The 24,883-nt window shown below is 34.0% G+C and overlaps 1 protein-coding gene across 1 annotated transcript in view; it reads left to right on the forward strand.

The window, feature by feature from the left end:
* LOC115450250 overlaps positions 1-24,883 on the forward strand; it is a 72,160-nt gene that overhangs the window by 44,883 nt on the left and 2,394 nt on the right. Inside the window, exons 3-4 of the mRNA XM_030178252.2 lie at positions 2,993-3,213; positions 23,361-23,562. Of these exons, the coding sequence (XP_030034112.2) occupies positions 2,993-3,213; positions 23,361-23,562 (423 nt within the window). The remainder of the gene's footprint in view (positions 1-2,992; positions 3,214-23,360; positions 23,563-24,883) is intronic.

Below are 24,883 nucleotides of genomic sequence, written 5' to 3' on the forward strand. Positions count from 1 at the left end.
AGGTCCCTTTGACGTAGTCTTGATATTATAATAATATCAGCCCTGTTTTATATACTGTCCCACTGCTGGGCTCTTCTCTACTACTGAGAGGGGGTTAGGCCTTAGTTCATCAAACTGGCCTAATGTGGATTGGTAGTCTTCACATACCCTTCAAATTCCTACAGAGAACTTCTCAGGTATACAGGTTTCCTCACTTACATTAGAATGTTCTATTACACTTAAACTTCGCAATACCAGAAGAATCATTAATGCAATGTCGGCTTTACAGGATCGGAATATAGTTTAAAAAGGAAGGAATGCGGTTTGACACACGGAATTCTACTCTTTGCGAGGTAGCAGTAAGTTTCAATTCAATCAGCAAACTCATGACAGAGAAAAATATGAAACCATGACTTTACCAGTTTTTACACTTATTTGAATTATTTAAGAGGTGTATCCGGATAATCCGATATTTCAAAATGTGCATTTAGAATTAGGTAATGATGCAGCTATAGGAGGTAAGAAAAGGCTAATATGTCGACATGACAAAAAACATTTTGATTGTTATATAAATGTAATATAGATAAACACGCGTGTATCGAAGGTGTAGGCAGTGAGCAATCATAGATAATGTACTATACCTGGTAACTACAATTAAACGCCTACATAATAATCATTGTCAACGGTAAAGACAAGTTTAATGCGAAATAATACTCGTTCCTAAAATTTCTCGACTAGGAATGGAAGCCGCTACCTAACGTTTCATTAACCACTAGACCAACACGAACCAATCTGCAATCAATTCGGGATTAGACACATTCACGGAACCACACTCAAAGCATCACGTATTTACCCTTAATGGTATTTCAGACTTGACATGCGAAAATGTACTTATTTTTGTTGTCTCTGAGGTGATTTTTGAAGAGCTGGAAGACGTTATTACCACGGTAAGAGGAATCGTAAAACATGTAAAGTAATTTGCATCCGACGAAATCAGTCGGTCAGCTATACCCGTGAAATGGCATACTGCGGCGTACGTTAAAGAAAACGTCATAAATTCGAATTGCCCACGAACAAATTAGAACGCTAATTTTATTGCATTAAGGTAATAAATCGGACGGCGTTTGGCGATTATTTTATGACTTTATAATGGAACGCGTTAACGGTAGCCGTTAAGGGGCATGATGCGTTTCCGATGAATCCTTTTATCCAGAGTAAGTAACTATCAACAACTGAACTTCAGTTTAAGGTGTTCTAAAACTTGAATTCTTCTACGTGGAGTTTTCTTGATTTCAATAACGATAGATTTAAAACTATTTATATAATACTTGTGTATCATAAGATAGTTCGTTTTCATCCAAGTCCGTTTAACAGTTCATGCATTCTTCATAACTAACTTTTACTATATTAGTAAGATTTAGTTTATAATGAGTTTAATGTTGAGAACCCTTGGTACTTTAAGGCATGATGTTTAGGAAATAGATGCTAAATTAAATAAAACTCGCTAATTGATTACTTTTTATACTTTTGATACTGAGTAAATAAAACTAATATTACATTCCCCGACCCGGAATTGGAACCTAGATCCTTAGAGCAATCTCCTACCGCGCACACAATACAACTGCGCCACCCAGGCAGTCGAATTACATAAATGTGACAAATGACAAAAATAAATTAATAATTAAAAGTACCATATAATTATTTTACTTGCATTAGCTTTAGTTATTCCGAAATTTACACAAATACCATATTTCAAACTAAGAGACAAAATTAACATCTCTATCTCTCATCGGACATTGTTTAGTTATCTTTTAAACTACATCTTTATTCGGCCATTTTAGATTATCTACAACTTTAATTAGTAAGGTATATAATAAATTCTATATATCAGATCTCAGGCTTTTTCCCATTGGTGTAGTGACAGCGTTGGGCTGTGAAACGAGAGCACTTTGGTTTAACTTCCATTTTCAGGATTTAAAGTGAATTTTTTTTGGAAATATACCTTATTTGCCCAGGTCTGGAATTAGTACTCGATATGGAGATTGGTTCGCTATTATCACATAATGGGACAGATTAGTAGCGAAGTAACTTTATAATGCTAATTCTACCAACATATTTTTGTACACATGATAAATAGGTATCACAAATTATTATATAATGAACTATATTACCTACACATAAAAACAATAGCAAGGTAAACAATAAAATCGGCTTCAATTTTGTAAGTTACGCTTCACTGCTATGACAGTTATAAACTCTACGTATATTTTCAAAAATAAAGACACGAGCTTGTGTTTTTAACTCTCAAATGCTAAAGTTATGACGGCTTTGGCAATCAAATAAATATTAGGCGAAATGAGGCAGGTGAGGTCTAATAACTGAATTGAGACATCGCGTAATGATTTGTGTTGATTTAAATTATGATAAGTTTCGTGAAGGGTTGGAATGACTTGTGTTTATTTGTGATTTTGTGTCAGTTATTTTAGATTGTTTAATAAGTTTTCTTTCTGAAATAAAACTCTTTGCGAATTTTATCGCCGTATTTATACAAAAAAGAGGAATATATAACCAGGATTAATTCAACAAATAGTTTTATTTCGAAATCTAACATTCGCGTAAACATAAGAACTCATTTAGCTTTCTATTTAGTTTTTGTTCACACAGGCTCTACATTTCATCATTTTTGTGTTTTCTTAATATCAAACGTTAAAAGAGACAAGTAAATATTTTTAAATACATTCCTTGTTTTTGCAAGCGATAAAAGTAACTATTTCTTTGAATATATTATATCTATAGGCTAACCAGACATATTAAAAACTTCACATTGTTGTGATAAAATATACAAATATAATTTCTTGTACTGAAAATTTTTCTTAAAATATAAAAACAAAAATCGCGCAAAATCACTTAAGCAACGATAGAAACGAAGGGCGAAAATATTTAAATTGGAAACTTTATCTTAATTCTTAATTTCATCAATATTACCTAACTAAAGAGAAAGTCTGCCCTGTAGGTCAAGCGGGCGTGAATCAACTAGGAGGCGTGTTCGTGAACGGCCGCCCGCTGCCCGACGTGGTGCGCAAACGCATCGTGGAGCTGGCCATCATGGGCGTCAGGCCGTGCGACATCAGCCGACAACTGCTGGTCTCCCACGGCTGCGTCTCCAAGATCCTGACGAGATTCTACGAGACCGGGTCAATACGGCCCGGGTCTATTGGAGGGAGCAAAACTAAGGTAAGGTTTTTACGATAGAGATTTTTAACCGACTTTTAAAAAAGGTTCTGTATGTATGTTTGTATATAAGCGATTTTCTCAAATACTACTGATCCGATAGATAGGGTTTTCGTTATTTAAAAGAATGTTTACCAGGGAAGATTTTTTTTTTTTTAATCCAACCGCATGATTGGACGATCAATCCGCTCGCATCAGAGCCTGCTGGCATATTGCGAAAATAAACGATGTTCATATTTAGATAATTCTCATGTACATACGTACAAACCTACAAAGAAACCTTGTAAAGAAGAATAGATTCAATGTTCTTTTCTACGGCCAATTTGATGATATGAAAAAATATGACTTATTCATTTTGGTCTTAAATGTTAACTAACTTGTCCTACTGAATCTAAAACTATCAAAGATTCAAAATAAACAAATGTCCTAACAACAATACACGACAAATAACTACATCACATTTTTGTTTTTCATATTTTATGCATATCATAAAAAAAACCTAAAACATGAAAATCAAAACAATGTTATTTTACATCGTCCTGTCAATAAAGGCAAAAAAGAGCACCCACACGATCGAGAAGCGCGAACACAACAAAACGACGAGTGTGTGGGTCACGCCGGCAATCTGTGGTAATTATAAACTATAAAATTTCCAACCGGCACACGGCTTTCGGCTTCTGAGATGGCCTTTCGACACGCCTAATGTCGCGAGCGGTTTGTTGCAGCGGTGTTCCGTATTCAAATTACTTTTTTAATTTTTCAAGTTATTTTTTTAATTATCACGTAAAGGTTGACCGGAATACAATGACTATTGCACTATGTAAGGTTTTATATTGTTGAATATTATAGTTTTTTTTGTAAACTTTGATAAATAAATAATCTTTAGCGGGTAATAAAATATAATATCGTTACGATTAAACACGGAAATCGAATATACAATAAAATTTTACTAACTCAAATTTGCAGTTTTACATTTGGATTAAGGCAAAACCCTCTCAGTAACAGAGGAGGCCCGTGTAGAACGTACGAAATAAAGGTTTGATATTAAACCTGGTTCAATAATGGACATTAATCCCACATATCAGGAAGCCACGGAACCCCACAGTAAGTCCGGTAAGCATTCGACACCGACCTCAGTAAATTCGGTACGCCAATAAAACGAACATTTGTTTCAAATACAAACGAATGCCGACATCAAAAAATTGATTACAACAAAATACTTAGAAATCACCGCGTACATTTATTGACGCTGTTATGGGAATAGCTAATTGACTACTAATCAACCGATCCTCACTGATTCAGTCGTTTATATTAGCTAGTGAGTTGCACCGGCTTCGGTCGATTCCTTTCCATTTTATTATAAAAGCATAGAAATATCAGCCGGCTAAAGACTATTCCCCTTATTCATAAACGTTACTTATCTAAGGACGGAGCATTTCTGTGATAACTAGTCTGTTTCTCAGCTTTGTTTATCTGACAGCTTGCTGTTTGTTTAGCTTTCTTTATCTGACAGCCAACTAGATTCAAGTTGTATCTCAATATAAACCAATCACAACGGCACTATGTCTACATACTGCGAAGCCTTTTATGCCGTCAGCACTGAGAAACAAACTTATCACAGCGAATATAGAGCTTAAATAAATAACGTCTACGAATAAGGGTGTATATATCTGTGCCGAAGGGTGAAATTTTTAGACAGGGAACCCGACACAACATAATATAGATACTAATACGCATAAATGCGGTCTACAAACCATACGGATGATAATTAGATTTTACATAAATTACGAAAGGGGAGCCGACAGGAATCGCGTTATATGGGTCCTTCGCCACTGCTTTATATTATGTAAGAACCTAATAGACATTATATATCGACTATTTGTGCGAGTCTTTCAGTTTAAAAATGCGCTATAGTTGTGCGGGAAAGATATTTTACGCGGGTGAAGCCGTGATTAACAATTAGTTAATGGCGGCTTCACTAAACTTCGGCTGGATATAAACAAACAGCTTTAATACCTATCTAAACGGAACTCGGGATATGTAAAAAATACATTTTTATAATTATCGCGTTTTGTTAATTTTATTGATATTATAGTTTCTGTCGATTAAAAAATAAAACAGTTTGGAAGTTAAAGCTTACAGTGTTTAATGATGCACTAGGTCATTCCGAAAATGGCTCGGAATCAAAGGCGGCAAATGATTTATAAAGGTCAAACAGGCTAGTGGATCACTTGATATCATATGACGGCCTCCTAAAACTATTAAATTATAACCTGACCAGAAAAATAAAACTTCGCCATGTCGCAGTGAAATACCGAACTATTTTTTGCTGGACAACGTTAACTTTAAAACGAAAACCCAACGTGGTGCCAGCAAAGCAGGTTTTTATTTTCGTTCAGGATATAGTCATCGAATATATACGCTTTACATATTTAGTAACTTACGCAAATTTTATTAAATTAAGCTCATAAGCTGATTACCGTAACAAACATCTTAATTTTTCCCGACTTACACCTCACGCATAACTTACGCAAGTAACTTATGTAATATTATAAATGTAATTCCTTAATGACTAACTGAATTGATTTAACGGTGAAGGTAAACATCGTGTGGAAACCTGCATACCTGAGAAGTACTCTACAAGAAGTTTGAGGATATTTGAAGTGTCAATCTCGAACTATGCCAGCTTGGTGGACTAAAGCCGAATCCCTCTCAGTAGTACAGGAAGCCCGTGCCCAGTGTAGGAGTGGGAACTGTCCCACGTAATGGTGTATTGTATACTGATATAGTACAGCAATACTTTCATTTTCCGAAAAGGAACCCGACGCAACATAATATAAATACTAGTATGCAAAAATGCGGTCTCCAAATCGTTCTAACGATAATGAGATTTAACGTATATTATGAAAGGGAAGCCGGTATTAATCGGGTTATATGGACACTTCACCATAGCAATACAGGGCTGAAATTATTTAACTGAATCCGTGTGTTAATAATTATCGTTAGAGTTAGAGGCTTGTATACATCACTGTTTATCTAGCAAGATATTTTTTTTAGTTCGATGACGCTCACAGACAAAAAGTGGAGCAAAATATAGGCGCCTCCTAGGATATGTAATTAAAGTGTCAGGAAAATTTATTATCGTAGAGCACGCTCTCTGATTTGTCAAAATATGCTGGCGTGTTTGTTACATTTATTGACCAGTTTTCAATTTTGATGAAATATTTATTTTGTTTGCCCGGTGGCGTGCGTGTTTGTGCGTGGTAGGGCTTGGCTCAGAGGTTCCAGGTTCGAATGACGGGTTAGGCAGTAATATTGGATTTTCCTGCTCTGTGTTTACCCCGAAGTCAGGAATTTGTGCTCGATATGGCGATAAGCTCACCCCCTATCACATCATGGGACGGAACACACAAGCAAACATAGATGCTCTGATTGCATATCTGCTTTCCCCCTAGGGATAGAGGAGTGCTGTGTGTGTATTTTTTTAAATATTTTTACTTACTTTATTTATTCATTTGCAATGTGGTGGTGAACTACAATAATGACTAATCAAAATTCGAAAATATTAAAAATAAAAAAAACTATTTTGATTTAAATTGTTTTATTGCAGATCTTGTCGAATCTTCGGTTTTATAAGGTTACAATTATATATTTGAATGCACCTTGAATTTATATTATGAGCAATCATTTGCAACGATCCTTATGTTCGTTTTCCTTGTGCAATAAAAAAATATTATAAAAATCGAATTCCTTTTTTAAACGTTCTAATAATTGTTTTAAGATCCTTTATTTTTATGAGGATGACTTATAACTAAACGTTTGTAATTAAAAAAGATTTTTGTTTATTTTTGTTAACAATACAATAACAGGCAGATTAAGTCCGTACATCGTGTCAACAAACATAAATACTAGCGAAACTTATTCCAAATTACATCTTCATTAAATATAAATAGAGATGCCCTCTTTTTTCATAATATCGTATTTCCTGAAATAGGATAAAAGGCAAACCCAAAATTTCGTTAAAAATCATAAAATCTTAAAGAAACTTATTTCTGTAATTTGGGTTCCCAGTCAACAGTAGGTACATACTACACACATCCTAAGAGACAAGTCGACATAATTATTGCTAACAACAGGACATGCAATGCATCTTACGGTGAACATTATATTTAAGCAGTATATGTCATTTTCTAGTGCTAGGTTTAAAAAAAATAGATTACTTGGTAACGGAGAACGGTACAGCAATTTGAAATCACTTTCTTGCTGAAGTGTGATAGCGAGCAGCACTAAATAGGAAATGGTCGCACTTTCTCATGACACTATGTTGTTCCCATCACTTTTCGCTTCAAGGCTTGAAACTAGACAAGTGTGAAGTGCAGTTATCTGTGAAGGAACGGTTGTGTATTATTGTGTAATTATGACGTCTACTTATATTTCCGCAACAAGAAAAAGATATTGTTTTTTATGCCTAGTAAGGTATATAATCGATTACCAGTGAAATCGATTAATATTTTACAGAAATAAAAAAAAATACATATTGTCAGTATAATAATTTACCAATTACTATTGTTTATTTTATTTATTATTATTATTTTTTTATTTCTGACGATAATTCTGTAACTTTCGACAATCTAAATAATATTAATTGTGGAAGCATGTGCATAATCAACATAACGCTTTAAATTGAAATTTACTAATTTTTATTACTAACGACGTAGATTTTTTTGTTGTACAAAAATCAATTCTATAACTTTCGAAAACCTAAATAACAATATTGTGGAAGCAAAAGCGTGAACAGTATAACGTTCCAAATTCAAAACTACATGTATAATTCGTTAATTCGAACGCTCTTTTTGTTTAATTAAAAAAAATAGATACAATCTATATCAATCCCAGACGAAATAGGTAGCGAAACTAATCCGATACACTCGTTTGATCGTAAAACTTTCCCGTTCTTATTAGATATATAAAAATTAACGTCTCAAATTCGACCGTGACCAATCAGTAGTGTGGGAATACATGCTACATGGCAGTTTTTCCAACTAACAAATATTTACCGTTATAGCTATGTTACGTATAGCGCAAAACTTCATAAGAGCGTTGAATTAGATACGATAGGCTACGCTTTTTCAACAATAATCGTTGATCGGTCCACAGAAGCATTTCTATATTGTCGGCCGGTTTAGCTTCCATTTTGTAAGTAATTAAACAGATAATAACCAGTTTCCTACAGTTATTAATGTTATTTAACACGGTTATAGGTTATTGTCGGCGGAATAATTAACGCGTTCTGTTATTGCGTCTGTGTCGTTATTTTTTTGAATATGGAACGGGAATGTAATTTAGTTGTTGGTAAAAATTGTTTCTTTAATTTCTTATTTCCGTTTAGTGGAATAAGTCATTATGATTATTATGTCATTGATTTCTAACCATTTACGTTTTTTATCTCATAGCCATTTTTTTTTAATATTTAAAACTTTATGTGCCAGGAAATAGTGACAAAGATTTCCAGCCATAATAAACAATCTTTTTGATTTAAAAAGATTGTGATCGAAACATGCAATTGTCCGTATCGATTTCGCCCGATGTCTGTCAACTTTTATTGATAGTGTTTGTGATTGCTATGAAAATGCTATGTTTGTTCCGTTAATTCTGGAAAGCAATTCATTTTTAATTATTGGAATTATTTAAAATGTTTACTGAAATAATTTCGTGTATTTTCACACGTAGACAATCATCAGGGTACAATTCATAGAAAAGTTACTGAATTTGAATTACAAAGGAGAGTTAAGAGAAGAATTACACTGCGCTCGTCATCCTGAGACAATATGTTAAGCCTCATAACCACCAGTAATTACACTGGCTACAATGTCTTTCAAACTAGAACACAACAGTACATGCACTCCTAGGTAGAAGTAAATTAGTTCCCCCTAATAATTTTTCAAAGGTTTTTGACTCTATCCACCAGCTGTCTGATCCCAGGTCGATTGTAAGACCTAGCTCATGTTCAATCATTACTGATCTAATTAATGTTCGGCGACCCGCATCAATTTAAAGTCATCAATAAAACTCCTGTCCAAATAATAGCTGTTACTTAAACATGCAGGCCGACAAAAAGTAATTATACTTCGTGGACACTAATGCTATTTTTGCTAGGAGGTTTCATATATATTGTCCATGGACGGAGGGGTCCGGGGTTTGATTCCCAGAGGTCTTATCCAAAAATTCTCTATAATCATTAAGCCTAATAGAAAATAAACAAACGTATGAGAATCAATGGCAAAGGGTAAATTTTTTCGAAAGCGAACCCGACGAATGTAAAAGTATTAATAATTTACATAAATGCGGTCTAGAATTTGATGATAATTAGTTTTTACATAAATTAGGAAAGGGAAGCCGGTAGGAATCTGGTTATATGGACCTTTAGCCACTGATGGGAATGATATTTTATCGATAAGTTTATCGTTAAGACATGTCATTCTCATACATAATGTTAGCGTTAACGATTGTAGAAAGGCTAGTAACGGCTCCAAGCCGGCTAATTTTATAGATATCGCTTTCGTAGTCTAGTGGCCGAGTATAAGGAATCAAAAGATTTGATTCCCTGTTTACAACATTTTGTGTAAGTTTCTCTTGCTTAATATTAGGTTCTCTAAGGGATGTTGATAGTGCTTAAATTTTCTTATTAATAAGAAACAGCATTATCTCTTGATGATACAGATTATTTCCTAGCATAAGAATTCTTAACAGGCGAAGTTGCAAGCGAAACTCTATTTTGATAGGTCAACCCTAATTATAAATGTAAGACAAATATAAAAATACGTAATCACAATATTTTTTAAAATCTTTATTTAATGTAAAAGCTTAGAGGCTTTTAATCTACAAGATCATGCCAGGCCAAATATATCGTTAAAACTAATTTAACAGAAAAGGAAACTACACAATATTTGCATGACTCTGATCTAAGCAGGGGGGACGGGGGGGGGGAGGGTTGCGAGTAAAACTGTCCTATACTATCAAGGATAACCCTAATCAAAAATACAAGACATAAAAACACATCACGATATTTGCATGAATCCGACGGAACGCATCTCATGCGTTTACGACCAAAAGTTATGTGGTTTATGATCGATGACCACTATTTACGACCAAATGGTTGTAATTAGTGGCTTCACGACCACTTTATGGGCGGCGTATTGTTAAACACTACTTTCACACTGAATTTGAACGTAATTCTGGTTTATTTGTTCATCTTGGAGTTTCCGACGCAATGTTTTAAAGACTCAGGGACTGATGGAATAAAATTTGTATCAAAAATTATTACCGCATTGTAATCTGCAAAGAATAATTCTGTTACACATTAATAACAAAAATTTAAGTTCAGATATAGTTCAATTTTCGTATTCAATAATTTGATTAATAATAATAATATAGCCTTTTATTCAGATCAACTTACACTAATAATAATATTAGAACTTAATCCAGTACTTGGTAGTACTTCGTAAGAATTCACAGCTAATAGAACAGCTGTGAATTCTTACGGATTTGATTCAAATGTCTTTAAATTCCACTCCGTTTTACCGCCAGAGGGCTACAATGAGGCTAAGTCTATGTTTAAATCTTTCTGGAATAGGTAAGAGTTATCGAAATAAAGTATAAGGCGTCTTATTTATGATTTACTAGCTTTTGTTCGAAACTCCGCCCGCGTGAAAAAGTTTTTCTCTAGAGTGATGTAGTTTCCTATTAGTGAAAATAATTTCAAATTCGTTTTAGTAGTTCCAGAGGTAGCCCTTACAAACAAGAAAACTTTCCTCCTTATATTAGTATAGATTAATAGTCTAGCTTTCAATAAATCATTTTGGGGTTTTGAAACCAAATATTTACTTTACCCAACTAGATGACTCGGTGACAAATTAAAACTAGCTACTAAATGATTTTCTCTAGGAAAGTATACGATGAATGCTATTCAATAGAATATTCTAGAAGCACATAATGGATATATAATATCAGCATTGTACTATATACAGTCCTACTATTGTACACGGGCCATCTCTACTATTGAGAGGGAATAGGCGTTAGTCCACCACGCTGGCCTAGTGCGGATTAGCAGACTTCACATACGTAGGTTTCCTCACAATGTTTTCCTTCACCGTTAAAGCAAGCGATAATTCACAAAAACTACACTTAACTTTAGAAAAGTCTGAGGTCCTTGAGTTTTGAAGAGGTTATTTGTCCCTGCAACCCGTTCCATTCCCAACTAGGCTATCACCACTTATATATACAATAAAACTATGTTTACAGTTTAAATTTTCGTCAGTAAATATTAAATGCGTTTTTTTAGGTAGTTCAATTATTAAACAATATATAACAGTTTAAATGTTTCTCAGTAAATATTAAGAACCGGAATAAAATATAGATAGTTTAATTATTCCACACACGATCACAAACAAAGCCTGTACACATATCAATAAATTTCACCTTGCATATCCATACTCCTTTGTTTACAACCAATTAGAAGGTTGGCATGCAGTTGCGAAAATACCGACGTTTATTGCGATCGGTAACATTGTGCGCGGTTACGGTGAGATATCCGCGGATAATTGAATGTTGGATGCGACTTTTGACCCCGACGGCCTGTATAAAGATGTCTTAGCATCTAAAAACTACTGGGGCCTTATTCTCTATCGCGCACGTTATTTTGACAGTGTAACAAGTACGCAACACAACGCATCATGTTTAGGATTATAGACATTTGGCTTACAGAATACCATTCCACGCACATTTCTCGAAGATAACATGACACGGCCGCGTTACGTGTTTACACTATCATACAGAATAAGGGCCCTGAAGTGTTTGATCAAGTAAGACGTGCGTAATAGAGTTTAGGAATTTTATTGCATTGTTTGAAAAAGTTTTTAATGTTAAAATAAAATTATTTTGCGTATTTTATCGCGGTTTTTATATTATAATTTTATAGAAAACTTAACGAATACTTATTTTAACTTGGCTTGTTTGATGAACGTGAATTTGGCCATATTTTTTTTTATATGTTTTCGGGTGGGTTCTTGAATAGACTAGTTTTACAATTGGATCCGCTATATCTCCTTTTTAAGGCAGGACGATTCTGTCAGGGCCACTCGTATACATACTATATGTGTATAAATATATGTAATAGGCAAGAGTGGAACTTACCACTAAGCGAGCAACTTTCACGTTTCTATGCAATTGTATAAAAAATATTTTTTAGTATTTTCCTCTTTTACCAATTTCCATACAACATCTTTTATTATCTCTACTCTCTCGATCTTTATTTTATATTATCGTATTAACCCTTACGTTTAGTTATACGCAAAAACTTAACACATTTTTAAACCAATTACACTTTAAAATAAATGCTGACCGATAAAAATCAACATTAATTAATGAATGTCGATTATAGAACGTGTTCAAACGGACATCCACATTACAAACAGAAGTAACCCTACTTTAGTACAATTAAACCGGGTAGATTCGACCCCAACGTGCGACATAATAACATGTTAATGTGGAGGGTTCATGTTTTTACCTGTGCGTTTTATCTTGATGATCTTTATGCGTGGTTGGGAAATTTTTGATTCGTTTTTCTTTTGTTTTGCAAGATGCATTCTTATTGTGACAGTGTCTGGCTAAATAAGGTGTATATTGCGAATTGAAGGTTAAATAAAAGATGATGTAGTTCTTTATTTAAATTAACACACGAAACAATGTCATTGGTAGTATTCATTTGATACTAAGGACACACTATTAGAACATTTTATCTTACAATATCCAGTCATAAACGTTTACGGGTTAATCATGATTGCAAGGAAAGCATCGAAGTCGCATTAGTCGACTAAATCAAAAAGTAATAACATAATCAAATCGATTTTCCATGAATTTAAATAATTGTATATTATTGAAAAAATACTTGATAACCATCACTGACATGGCCACGCCAGAATGACATGCCAAACTGACATTAACAGCTTTGTCAAACAATATAACCTGGTGACATTAAATATTCAGCGCTGGCCACACATTACAGCGCGATCGTGGTTTTAATTGAACTGGTAACATCGATGCCAGATTATTTATATTAATGAAGTTGCGCTTTGCGTTCGGAAATTGAGTAAAGATTTTTAAAAATGGAAAATGACTGCATTTAACCTTTATATAGAATGCTAGTTAATGAACACTTACAATGCCAGAGGCGTGTATGCTTTGCGGATCTTTTATGTAAGGATGATGGATTAAGAGATTTTAGGAAATCTACGTTGTATGAAATGCAACATATAACCTCGGTTTTTCTGTGATAATGGTACCCAGATAATGGTATCTTAGTTGTATTAGACATTTCTCAGGAAAATTAACCACAGTCTGACGCTACCACACTCTACCACTCAACTATACAGTCATATTTCAGTGCCCTTTCTCAAAATATTATATGCACTTAATTATAATATTTTAAATAATGTATAGGCAAATACAATGACTAAAAATTCATTCACATTATATTCTACAATATCTTGTCTTTACTATAAATATCATCATGGCACTAGGTCACAACATAAAAACCTAATTCCATTTTTGAAAACCGATTGTCAAAATTCCCGTGTCTTCCCACATTGGTTATTACAGATAACAGCCGCGATATGTTGACAGCGGTTGACAGGTGCCCACCGCTCCCATGGCTGACCAATCGAGCCATTATTCTTACAAATTACCACACCGATTCCATGTACGATTGTGTACGAAAAAATACATTACACACGGCGTTTAAATCTGGAACGCCGTGTTCGATTGACGTTTCGTTGTCTATTAGTTGTTTTTTTTTATTCGTACGAAAAAGGTTTTTAGGTTATGTTTAATTAATTTTATAGTGAAAGGCTCAATATTGTCATTTTGGCATGACCTGAAGCAATTATTATGTTGCAAATAATAATTATTCATAAGAATAACATGTAAGTCTTCGGTGCCTTTAATGCACATTTGTTTTAATTTTCAATGATGGTGCTATGATGCGGTTTATTGAACTTATAAATGAGAGAGTAGGAGTATGTAGGAATTAAAATGATTAGGTAAAGATTTGACATCATTCATGCTTTCTTTTTCTATTCGTAAATTAAAGTGCGATCGAAATTTAAACGGCATTTACTGCACGAGATCTATGGTTTCAAACATAACTGACAAACTTTTAGAATTTTAAAATGTTTTAAACCATAATATTACAACCATAGATCATAAAATTCCATAACTCAGTATCATAACTTATTTACGCAAACCCACTTGGGAATTCACAATTTCATTTCGAATCGAATGCTTTTGATCGTTCTAGTAAATTTATTATCGACTCGCTATAGATATTGATTAATGGGTAGACAGCAATGCAATTTAGAAACAGAAAAGTGATTTAATATAATAACACCCATTGACCAAGTTAAAAATGGCGCCTTTTACTTTTTCTTAGTATTCTGATTTGAATATCGAAATAGGAAACAAAAATGAACTCGATCAATTGATTTAGAAACTGACCTTTTTGAGATAAACAGAGAATTCGATTCGCTCTATCGATATTAGAAGCATAATATGTCTATTGAGTGAAATTATTCGACGATTATGGAAAATCATTATTTTTATTAGTAAGAATACTTGCAGAGGTTGACTTCCAGAGGCATTTACTACGCACACAATCACGAAAATGTTACTTTGGCAAATTTTGAAGTATTCGGCAAGTCGCATTTATATAAAACTATTGAAATATTGTGGCTAAGTTAAACGAATCTGGATATTGCGACATATATTGTTAGACTCGCAAATCTAGCTTAACATTAGATTTTTATAATAGGTGCACGGACAAGTGACCCCACGGCACCTGATGGTAAGTGGAGTGGGTTTCTATAGATTGTCGACTGACGTGATGATTACCCCTGGCCAGTTGACACAATTATGCCGGCCTCTTGGTACCGGATTTTCACACGCTGATTCCGAAACGCGACGTATTTACGCGGGCCACTATGGCGGGTTTTAACACCTTGTGTACGGTGGTCGCTATCCGTGTGGATATAAAATATATCCTATCACCAGTAAAAGTAATTAAGGAACTTTTGTAGCGGGAAAGAATTTTCAAAGCGAAGTGAGCAACACCAACTCAAAATTATAATTAAATATGCAATTTCGAAACGAGCAAATCTCATAAATATAACACATCTAGAAATAGTAACAAATAACAACAAAGCTTCTGTAATTTTTTTTTTACTAATTGAACCCAAATTGTAACCCGTGTAAGTTGCGTTGCTTGTCTGATCATTCACAATCGTGAAGAAGGTTGAAATCTGATGAAGAATTTAGGCTCACCTTACGACCTACATGCAGAACAAATTATCTGCTGACAAGAGTAGACAATTACATAATTTTTTGTTATTTTTAAAAGAATACGAAATGCGACTCATTTCCAAAAATGTATGATTAAAGTTTTTTAACTTCTGATCTCTAAAGTATTGAAACCTCTAATAGTCCAAAGAGCCATAAGCAACAGGATCAATTGTCATCAAACAGTTTTTCCATAATTTACCAAGTTTCTTGCTGACTGTACGTATTTGCAAAATCTGTGAATGCAGATATTAATGTCTTTAAAAATTAAGATTAGTATCCTAAGAAAGTTTTCTAGTAGCTACGGGGTTAAGCTGCCATTGCCGCTCCATTTCAAAAATCCAACCTGTATGTACATTTACACTGACACACATAACGCATTTATCCCCGGAGGGGTATGCAGAGGCGTAACCAGGGCACCCAGCTTTTGCCAAGTGTGTTCCGCCCCATGATGTGATACGGGGCGAGCCTATCGCACTATCGGGCACAAATCCCAGACTCCGGGTTGATACTGAGCAGAGAAACCCAAATATCACTTTGCCCGACCCGGGATTCGAACCCAGGACCTCAGAGCGCTGCCATACCGTATATCTAGATTGAACTTTTTTAAAAGTCTCCAAGTTCAGGCTTTAGTTCTCTTTTTTATACATTGTATGCTAGCTTAATACAGCCAATAGTGCTATCATAGTTAATACAAATAAAAAACATTTAAATAGGATTGGTAGTCGTTCAAAACCAAGCATTTCTATGTAGAACAATATAATGGATGACGCAACAGGGGCGTAATGAGATCGCGTGGGGGCCATAGGTCCCAGCGGTGTGTACTTAGACTTTAATTATTCATCGATTTAAATTATATCACACCTCATTGTTACGTAATACATATAATACATTATTATTATAACAAATTACTATTAAAATGTTTGACAAAATTAAACCCTATAAAATAAATTGATAAATCGTTATACATCTTTCTTTTTTGCCCAACACTTTTTATTTATTACTGACCAAATACCTCACTACAAAAACATTAGGTAAAATAAATATTTTAGCATAAATAATTTTACCAATAGAAAACGCAGTAGAAATCTTTTTAAAATGTATTCATACCTATTCTATTTGTCAACACGGTTTAGACAATGCTCTATCTACCGTAATAAGATAACAATACGCCCCCGCCGCGTTCTCAACTCCAGCCCCGATATAGAATATAATTTCCAATATGTTTTATGAACCAGCTTTACGGTATTAAGAGGCGAGTAATAATATTGACAATATAATCCAGGGGGCGACCATAAACTGAATATTATCGGTGCAAATCCGACTTAAGTTGCGAAAATCCTAGTATTAATACCATACCAAACACCTAGCCGTTTGATATAGGCGACGTGTTTATATCGCGGTTTATTTATGTACGGCCTGTATTTTAGTGTTTATCGTAAAACGTTTGAGATCTCTATGCGCTTGGGTTTGGCTGTATGGCGTTGAATATTTGCGTTCCTTTTTTAAAATTTGAGTATAGATAAAAAATTAGATGATATATTTTTATTTTGCTTATACCTTTTTTTAATTCGAACACAAAAATAAAGAGATTTTATTTTTATTTTGTTAATACTAATTATAATTAATCAAAAATAAGAATTTCCTAAGTTTTACAAAATTCAATGTTAAAGTATAATTATAAAAAGATTTAATTATTAACCAAGCTATGAATTTTTAATTGAGGAGTATCCGTGAAAATCTTTTTTTAATCATTCGACATTTTATATTACTTTTATAATATTATAAATTATCTAAAGGCCTATAATCGATCTTGAATGTGATATGATTTTTCAAACGGCTATTTACTAGCGAACCGACGAAAATGTCATGGCAATAAATAAATGCCTAGTGGAAGCCTTCCCGCGAGAATATAATGCCGGGCGAGTGCATAAGCTCGAAATAAGACATAATAAAAGATGCAATCAAAACATAACCTCAAATTATGACATCTATTGATTTATTATGTCAACTGTCAAGAGTATTTGCTAATTACCGAACACACACCTGCTTTTAAATCCTGTCATTAATCTTGAGTTTACATAATTGCGAATGTCGTAGTAAATATTACAAAATACACAATAAGATTTAACATCGTAAGACAAATTAGTAACCTCCGCCAACTGCCGTCAACTTCCTCGTCGTAAGCGTTTTTTTACCCACCTAGTAATTTTTCTCGACCATAATTACATCCTAGTTTCCATCTAGAATCACTCTTAATGAGTTCAGTGAGCATGCTGACCCATTTATCATAAAAAAAAAACATGTCAACTCCTAGATTCATTGCACCTGCAACTGCATTAAGGAGAAACGTCATCTCAAATTAATATCGAATCAATTCGTCATTAACGGGTCTCACGCCCCGGCAAATTATCTTTCACCCCATCAGGAAGGTGGAAAGTCTAATAGAAATCCGTAATAAGAAACGTTAATCGCACGCGCGTTTGTGCGGACAGTTACTGCCATCTTGCGGCGAATCGCGTAGCGGGCGCGTGCAAAAACCTATATTGGAACTGTCAAGGTATGATTGATGCGCTGGAGTGAGGCAAAAAGCGTCGCGTAGTGAACGGAGCGTTCCGTGACGCGTCGAGGGAATGTTAGCGGTAGCCGGCTACTTGTGTTGCGTGTATCGGGTTGTTTTGTTCGCATTGGACGCAGATATAAACCTATTGTACTTATGCTATCGGACCGTTGCGTTGTGCGATGTTATTGCACGATTACGATTACGGAGATGAACGTTTAAATTCGAACCACTTTGAATATGGAATCATTATTATTTTTTTTTAATAAGAACGCATGGAATTATTTTGAAATTGCTTTTGAGATTATTATTATTTTTTATGAGTATTTAAATGTATTCAGAATTACTGGCTGTCTAGAATATGACATAAATAGATTTATGATACAATCAATTGTAATTATTGCAATTAATTATTTATTTTTAAACATGGTTTAAATAGTTATTGAGTAATGGCTATGCATAACTTGTTGCAGAGGGGTTGGGCCGAGTCTGTTCATTAAGATCACCTTCCATCATAATTTTTACTGTAAATGATGGATAGCGGAACTATTACGTGTCGTCTGTCCTACGCTCATTTACTATTATTACTAGTTGTAGCCCACGGCTATGTCTGCTGTATTGGACTTTTATATATTCGAAAAGAGTAGGTTTTTATTTCGTACCTATATTATAATGACATAAGATCATACGGACCCTAAACTAATTTGACTGATAACCAACACACATTGAAAAGCGTGGTGGGATTACAACTATACCAATGCAATTCCTGACCATTTTGAGATGTGTTCTCCGAGCGGTGTGGTTAGAATTAAATCACTTAAGTAAAAATATTTACTATAGATTGTATTTTTATAAATTCTAAAGTAGGTATAATTGTTTTACTGATATACCATAAGTTTTTAAAAATATGGCAGTAGCAAGACAATAATAAATAAAATCATTTCACTTCAAATTATTTAGAAATAACGGTTCCTTCGTTTTTGTATAATCGCACCAATTTCAACATGTGTTTGATCGAATCAATGAGCAACAATTTTTGAAATTCGAACATAGAAAATCCATTAAATTTTTTGAACACGCATGCGGTTAATAATTATACGTTTTCTAAGTAGCCAGTCAGAGATAATGTGTAAATAGCAGGGTTCGGGATCGGATGCGTCTCGAGGTGTCAATTTTGTCGGGCAAGCTACAATTACGACATTAGATTCGGAATCGATATTGTATTGAATGATTTTAGCGCCATCATGTATTGTGTTTGGTAAACAGGGTCGGATTTGACGAAGAGTAATACGTGCCCCTTAGTGCGTAGTAATTTTGTGTTGATTAATTTGATTGTTATTTGGGAAGAGAAGGCATTTATTATTTCTACATGTCATTGTGAATTAATTAACTAGAATATCAAATATAAGTCAATAGTTGTGTTTATAATGATAACTAAATTTATTAATTACGAATCTTCCAAAATTCATAATGTCTAAGATTTTATGGTATTAGTGACCTACACTAAGTAAATAGCTTTCACAAATAAATGTAACTCTAAGTTCTGAGCATACGTACTCCGTTACAAAAATAGATACATCTTTTTTTTATTAAAAATTACCGATCTTTGACCTCCATCTGCCTTAATGCGGCCCTGAATCGGAAGGACGTTTGAATGATGTATAATTATATTGACGCGTTTAGAAATTTTGCTGTCACAATATTTTAAGGCGCGCTCAAAAAAATAACCTATTTCAAATTCGCAATCTCGTGATGCATTAAATCATAGCTTTTTTAAATATTATAATTCATTGTGAATTTATTTTAGTTGGTGATGTGTGAGGTTGCGGATTAAAATTGTAAATTTTATCTAAAATATTTTTTTCATAATAGGAATAAGTTATATTGTCAGCAGTTTATGAAATATTTCTGAGTGTGATTTAACTATTTGAATTGTCCCCATTTGTTGACAGTCGTTTATAAATACGATGTGTTCGTGATAATTGATATGTATAATATTAAAAACAAAGTGTAGCAATAGTTTCTTTAAGACACCATAAAAACAATTGATCAAGCCAAACCATGATTCTTTAAGAAAGTTGCAAATGAATCTTTATCTTAAGGCTTATATCGATCTCACCTTAGTACGATCTCAAGTAGACATTAAAAATAATAATAATATCAGCCCTGTATTATATACTGTCCCACTGTTGGGCACAGGCCTCCTGTATTAATGAGAGGGTTTAGTCCTTAGTCCACCACGCTGGCCCAGTGCGGATTGGTAGACTTTAGCTACCCTCAAAATTCCTATCAAGTAAATATTGTATTGAACTATTTCATAAATATAGCTTAAGATTTCATTTAAGAGCTTGTTCTCATCTGAGTCGGTGTTATTAAATATACAAACTCGCTTCCAAAATTCATTATACGCTGTGACTTAAGATGTCAATCGAGATGTTGACATCTGTTCATTAAATGGCGGCGATCTTAAGATGCTGTTCTTATTTGACAGCGTCTCAACAAATATCGCACTGCAGAGCGAAACTTCGTTGCATCTATTAATACGGCGTTTAGACCAACATGAAATAGGCATATAAATAGAAACCATTACCAACACTTCAACATTTCTTTCTATTTTGTTAACGATAGGTTTTTTTATTTTTAATACACAAGATTAACTGAGGTATAGTCTATTTACTTGTACACTTTCAAATGTGTGAACAAATACCTACTCGAAATAATGAGGTTTTTAACACATGTAAATTGGCCCGCATTATAAAACTCTGTCTATGATCATTCTGTGCTTGTTATTGTTATTGTTTATTTATACGGTTGCTTTGTTGTTTTTTTATTACCTATTATTTTTTACGGAAATACATACAGGAAGCACATGAGACATATTTTTTATATTGAATTAGTTTCTACAAAAATGGTGCCTTTTTCTGGAATTAGGTAGGTGAATGAATAATAGCGATTTAAACATAAAATTAAGCACTAGCGAGTTATCGCAGCAATATATTGCGCAAGAACTTTCAGATACGTTTACATTTGCAACAAAATTTAAATAATTCGATAAGCATACGACATGCCACAAGTCATGCGATCTTCAAAATTTGCAGAAGTCACCTTGTCGTGATTGTCTATACGGTAAAAATTGCTTGCGTAAGTTAACTTATGCAAGTTCTTGCTAATCTAAATCTCGCTTTATGTAATGCATGATATTATCCCAGAAGGGAAGACAGAGACGCAACTAATTTGAACCTAATCAGACAATTTCTAGCGCAGTTTTTCTCAAAATAAAACAAACACTGAACTTTATTCGTATTTGAATTTTTGCTTGCTAATATGACGCATGATATTATCCCAGAAGGTAAGACAGAGACGCAATTAGACCCTACATCACACAATTTCTAATACCGTTTTTCCCGAAAACAAAACCATTTTAAACACGACACAAACACATTACTATTAAAACAAACACCCAACTTTATTAGTATTGGAATTTTTCATTACTCACCTATCTTTACACTCGATGTTAGCAATAATGTTATGAGAAACGTGTGAAACACCAGCTGTCCGTTGTAATGACTTAGCTTACTCCACCGGCTTTGCTCATTAAACGTTAGTCGAGTGTTCTATCGAAATATCAGATTCTACGCACGCTATCTAGTTTAATTTTTTCTGATGGTTGAGAACGAATCTTATCTAATGTTATTGGGGTTTTCTGCTACTGTTTTTGATATGCGAAATTGGGGTCTATGGGAAATATGTGGTGTTATTTTTTTATCTTGAGTGCTTCGGCGGCGTGTGTTGCGGAACGAATGACGAGCTGATGGTTCTTTAAGGTATTTCGTGTATGGGTTTTTGTGCTTGTCTGGAGTTTGGAATTGTGCCTATATATGGCAATAGGCTCACCTCTATTAAATGCGACTTAAAACTGCTGACGAAATGTGGGTGTGATTACATCCCTGTTTACCCCTTTAAGGCGTGATGCTATATATGTTTTCCGTATATTTTTCGATGATAAGCATTGAAGTGATAAAAACTATTATGATGCTTAGTATGGCAGCGTATAAACTGGAAAATTTCTAGTTCGAATTCCACTTCGAGCATCAGTTAGTTTAAGTGTTTTTAACAAGATATTTTGTAGATTTTCCAAAACTAAACATTATCAGCAAGTACTAAATCAAACTCATTCTTATTAAAATAATTTCTAACGGCTTTAAAGTTCTGAAACACAATTCTACAACAGTAAAAGTAACAGGTTCGTGTTGTAAAAACAGCTCATAGTAAGCTGCGTGTAAATGACGGATTCTTCGCAGAACATTATTAAATTGTCATTAACAGATGGTATTTGCTGTCTACAAAAGTTTATGCTTTTTACAATTGAGAAACGAGGTTTCCTCTATCTGTACCAATTGTTGCTTAGGCTGAAGTATTTTTTAAATAAATATTCTATTTTTGAATGAGGATATTTTTCTTTTGAAAAGTGAAGCCCGTAAAAATAATCAACGACTTTCACATGTAATGCATTTCATAAACTTTTAAATTTAGTAGAGAGCTGTTATGCAGGCTCTGTGATGAGGTTTTCCTTCACGGCTGATGACCGGTTTCAAAAATGATTTCAATCGCATATCTCGATCACGCAGTGGATGAATCTGAGTAAAGTTTGTGTGACATGCTTACAAAATAATATCTTTGGTTTATTTTTGAGTTCAATCAGAATATAGTTATTAATTTGATTAAAATTTGATTATATGCTTTACATTAATTATGATTAAGTAAGTATGAACTATATAGGTTTTGCTAATATTGTGATCTACAGATGATTTTTTGATTAAAAAACTACCTACAAAAACAACTTACCTTTTTTATTGCTTATATATTCCTTAATTCAAATAATCTCTATTCCATAATGGTGTAATTCGGTTTAAGAATCTTACTATATTTATAATATTTAGAAAATAATAATTTTAAAAACGTTTGGATGTTTGTTAGAAGTAAACGCACAACGGATTTCGCAGACGGGTAAAACATATCCTGGAATAACATGCAGGCAGGATAAAAAATAATCCCGGTAATTTGCTACCAATGGTAGCTGGCTTTATAAAAGGTCTGATCTGGTTTTTAAATAGATGGAGTCTTCGTACATTGTTTTAGCGACGTTTGTAACAAAAAAGTCTTTTCATAAAGCAAACACTAATTGCAAACATTTTGTCCACAGCAAGTGGCGACACCTACTGTAGTAAAGAAGATCTTGCGACTGAAACAGGAGAACCCTGGCATGTTCGCCTGGGAGATTCGGGAGAGGCTGCTCAGCGCAAGAGTGTGCGAGCCTCACTCCATCCCCTCCGTGTCCTCTGTCAACAGGATTCTACGGAACAGTGGACTCGCGTGGAGTGACGAGGAATCCAGAGCTGCACATGGTAAATAAAACATTGAGCTGTTTTTATGCCAAGAAAATACCTTGCTATGTAGTAAAATGTGGAACTAATTTCTTGTACTGACGTTAAATTCAAAACAATACAGCAAAAGTGACGCCTCTAAAGTAGGTTTTTTAATTTCCTGGTTATGTTAAAGTTATCAAGTCTCACCAAAAATACAAACAACCCATAACTTGAAGTACAGTGCAACAGTGGCGAAGGGTATATATAACCCAATTCCTGCCGGCTTCCCTTTCGAAATTTATGTAAAATCTAATTATTATAAGAATGATTTGCAGAACGCATATGCATATTATAGGTATATATGTTGTGTTAGGTTCCTTTTCGGAAAATTTTACTTTTTACCACTGCAGGGCACGGTATTTGTAGGCTGGTAGTAGAACATTTCCACCAAATAGTGACCAATCTATAAAAAGTGTAACACAAATCCGCTTACCATCAGGTGCAATAGTCACTTTGCTGGCTCCGTATAAAAGTAAACCTGAATGTAGACATGTAAAGTCACATAATATCCAGTAATTATATGTGTACTAATACATAAAACTAAAGAGTTCGTTTGAACGCAATAATTTCCAGAATTACTAAACACATTTTGATTTTTTTTCACTTATTGAAAGCTACATTACTTCTAAGTATAGGCTACTTTTTATCCCGGGAAAATATGAATTGGGTCTTATTCCGGAAACCAATGGGATACTTACATACTGTGGTCCTTACCCAGACTGAATCGTATGACTACAAGCTCAAGAGCGTCCAGATGCGTTTACATTAGCGGTAATATTTCAATAACTCTATATAAATGCATCTCGCCGAAGTCGTACAAGCTTCAAAATATTTAGAAGTCAGCTTACCGTAATTTTTTACGCGATATAAATCGCTAACGGAACTCGTCTTCTGCAAGTTTTCTTGCTAATCCAAACCTCGCTTTATACCTAAAATAAACCTAACTAGGCAGTATGTATCCTAATGATATTGCAAAACAAAATGAATAAAGAAAGGCTTTCAGAAGAGTGTATACATAACGGTTGCGAAGCGTCCTTACAAACCGATTCCTATCGGCTTCCCTTTTAGGTTTATTTACGTTTGTCTTAATTATTGTTTCCTGTTAAATTGGCCGCGATATGTTAGGTAAGGTTTTTTTTCTCGAGTTAGTTTTCAAAATTTTTCCCTTCGCCACTGATCCATAATTGAGATTTGTAAATAAGCGCCGGTCTGTCAAAATCACATCCAAAAGGAAATTAAACGAGTAAATAAATTGGCAATACCACACGAGCGTATCAGCCGCCCATTAGCCGACGTCACG

Source organism: Manduca sexta, chromosome 5 (assembly GCF_014839805.1).
Source record: "Manduca sexta isolate Smith_Timp_Sample1 chromosome 5, JHU_Msex_v1.0, whole genome shotgun sequence".
NCBI classification, from domain to species: Eukaryota; Metazoa; Arthropoda; class Insecta; order Lepidoptera; family Sphingidae; genus Manduca; species Manduca sexta.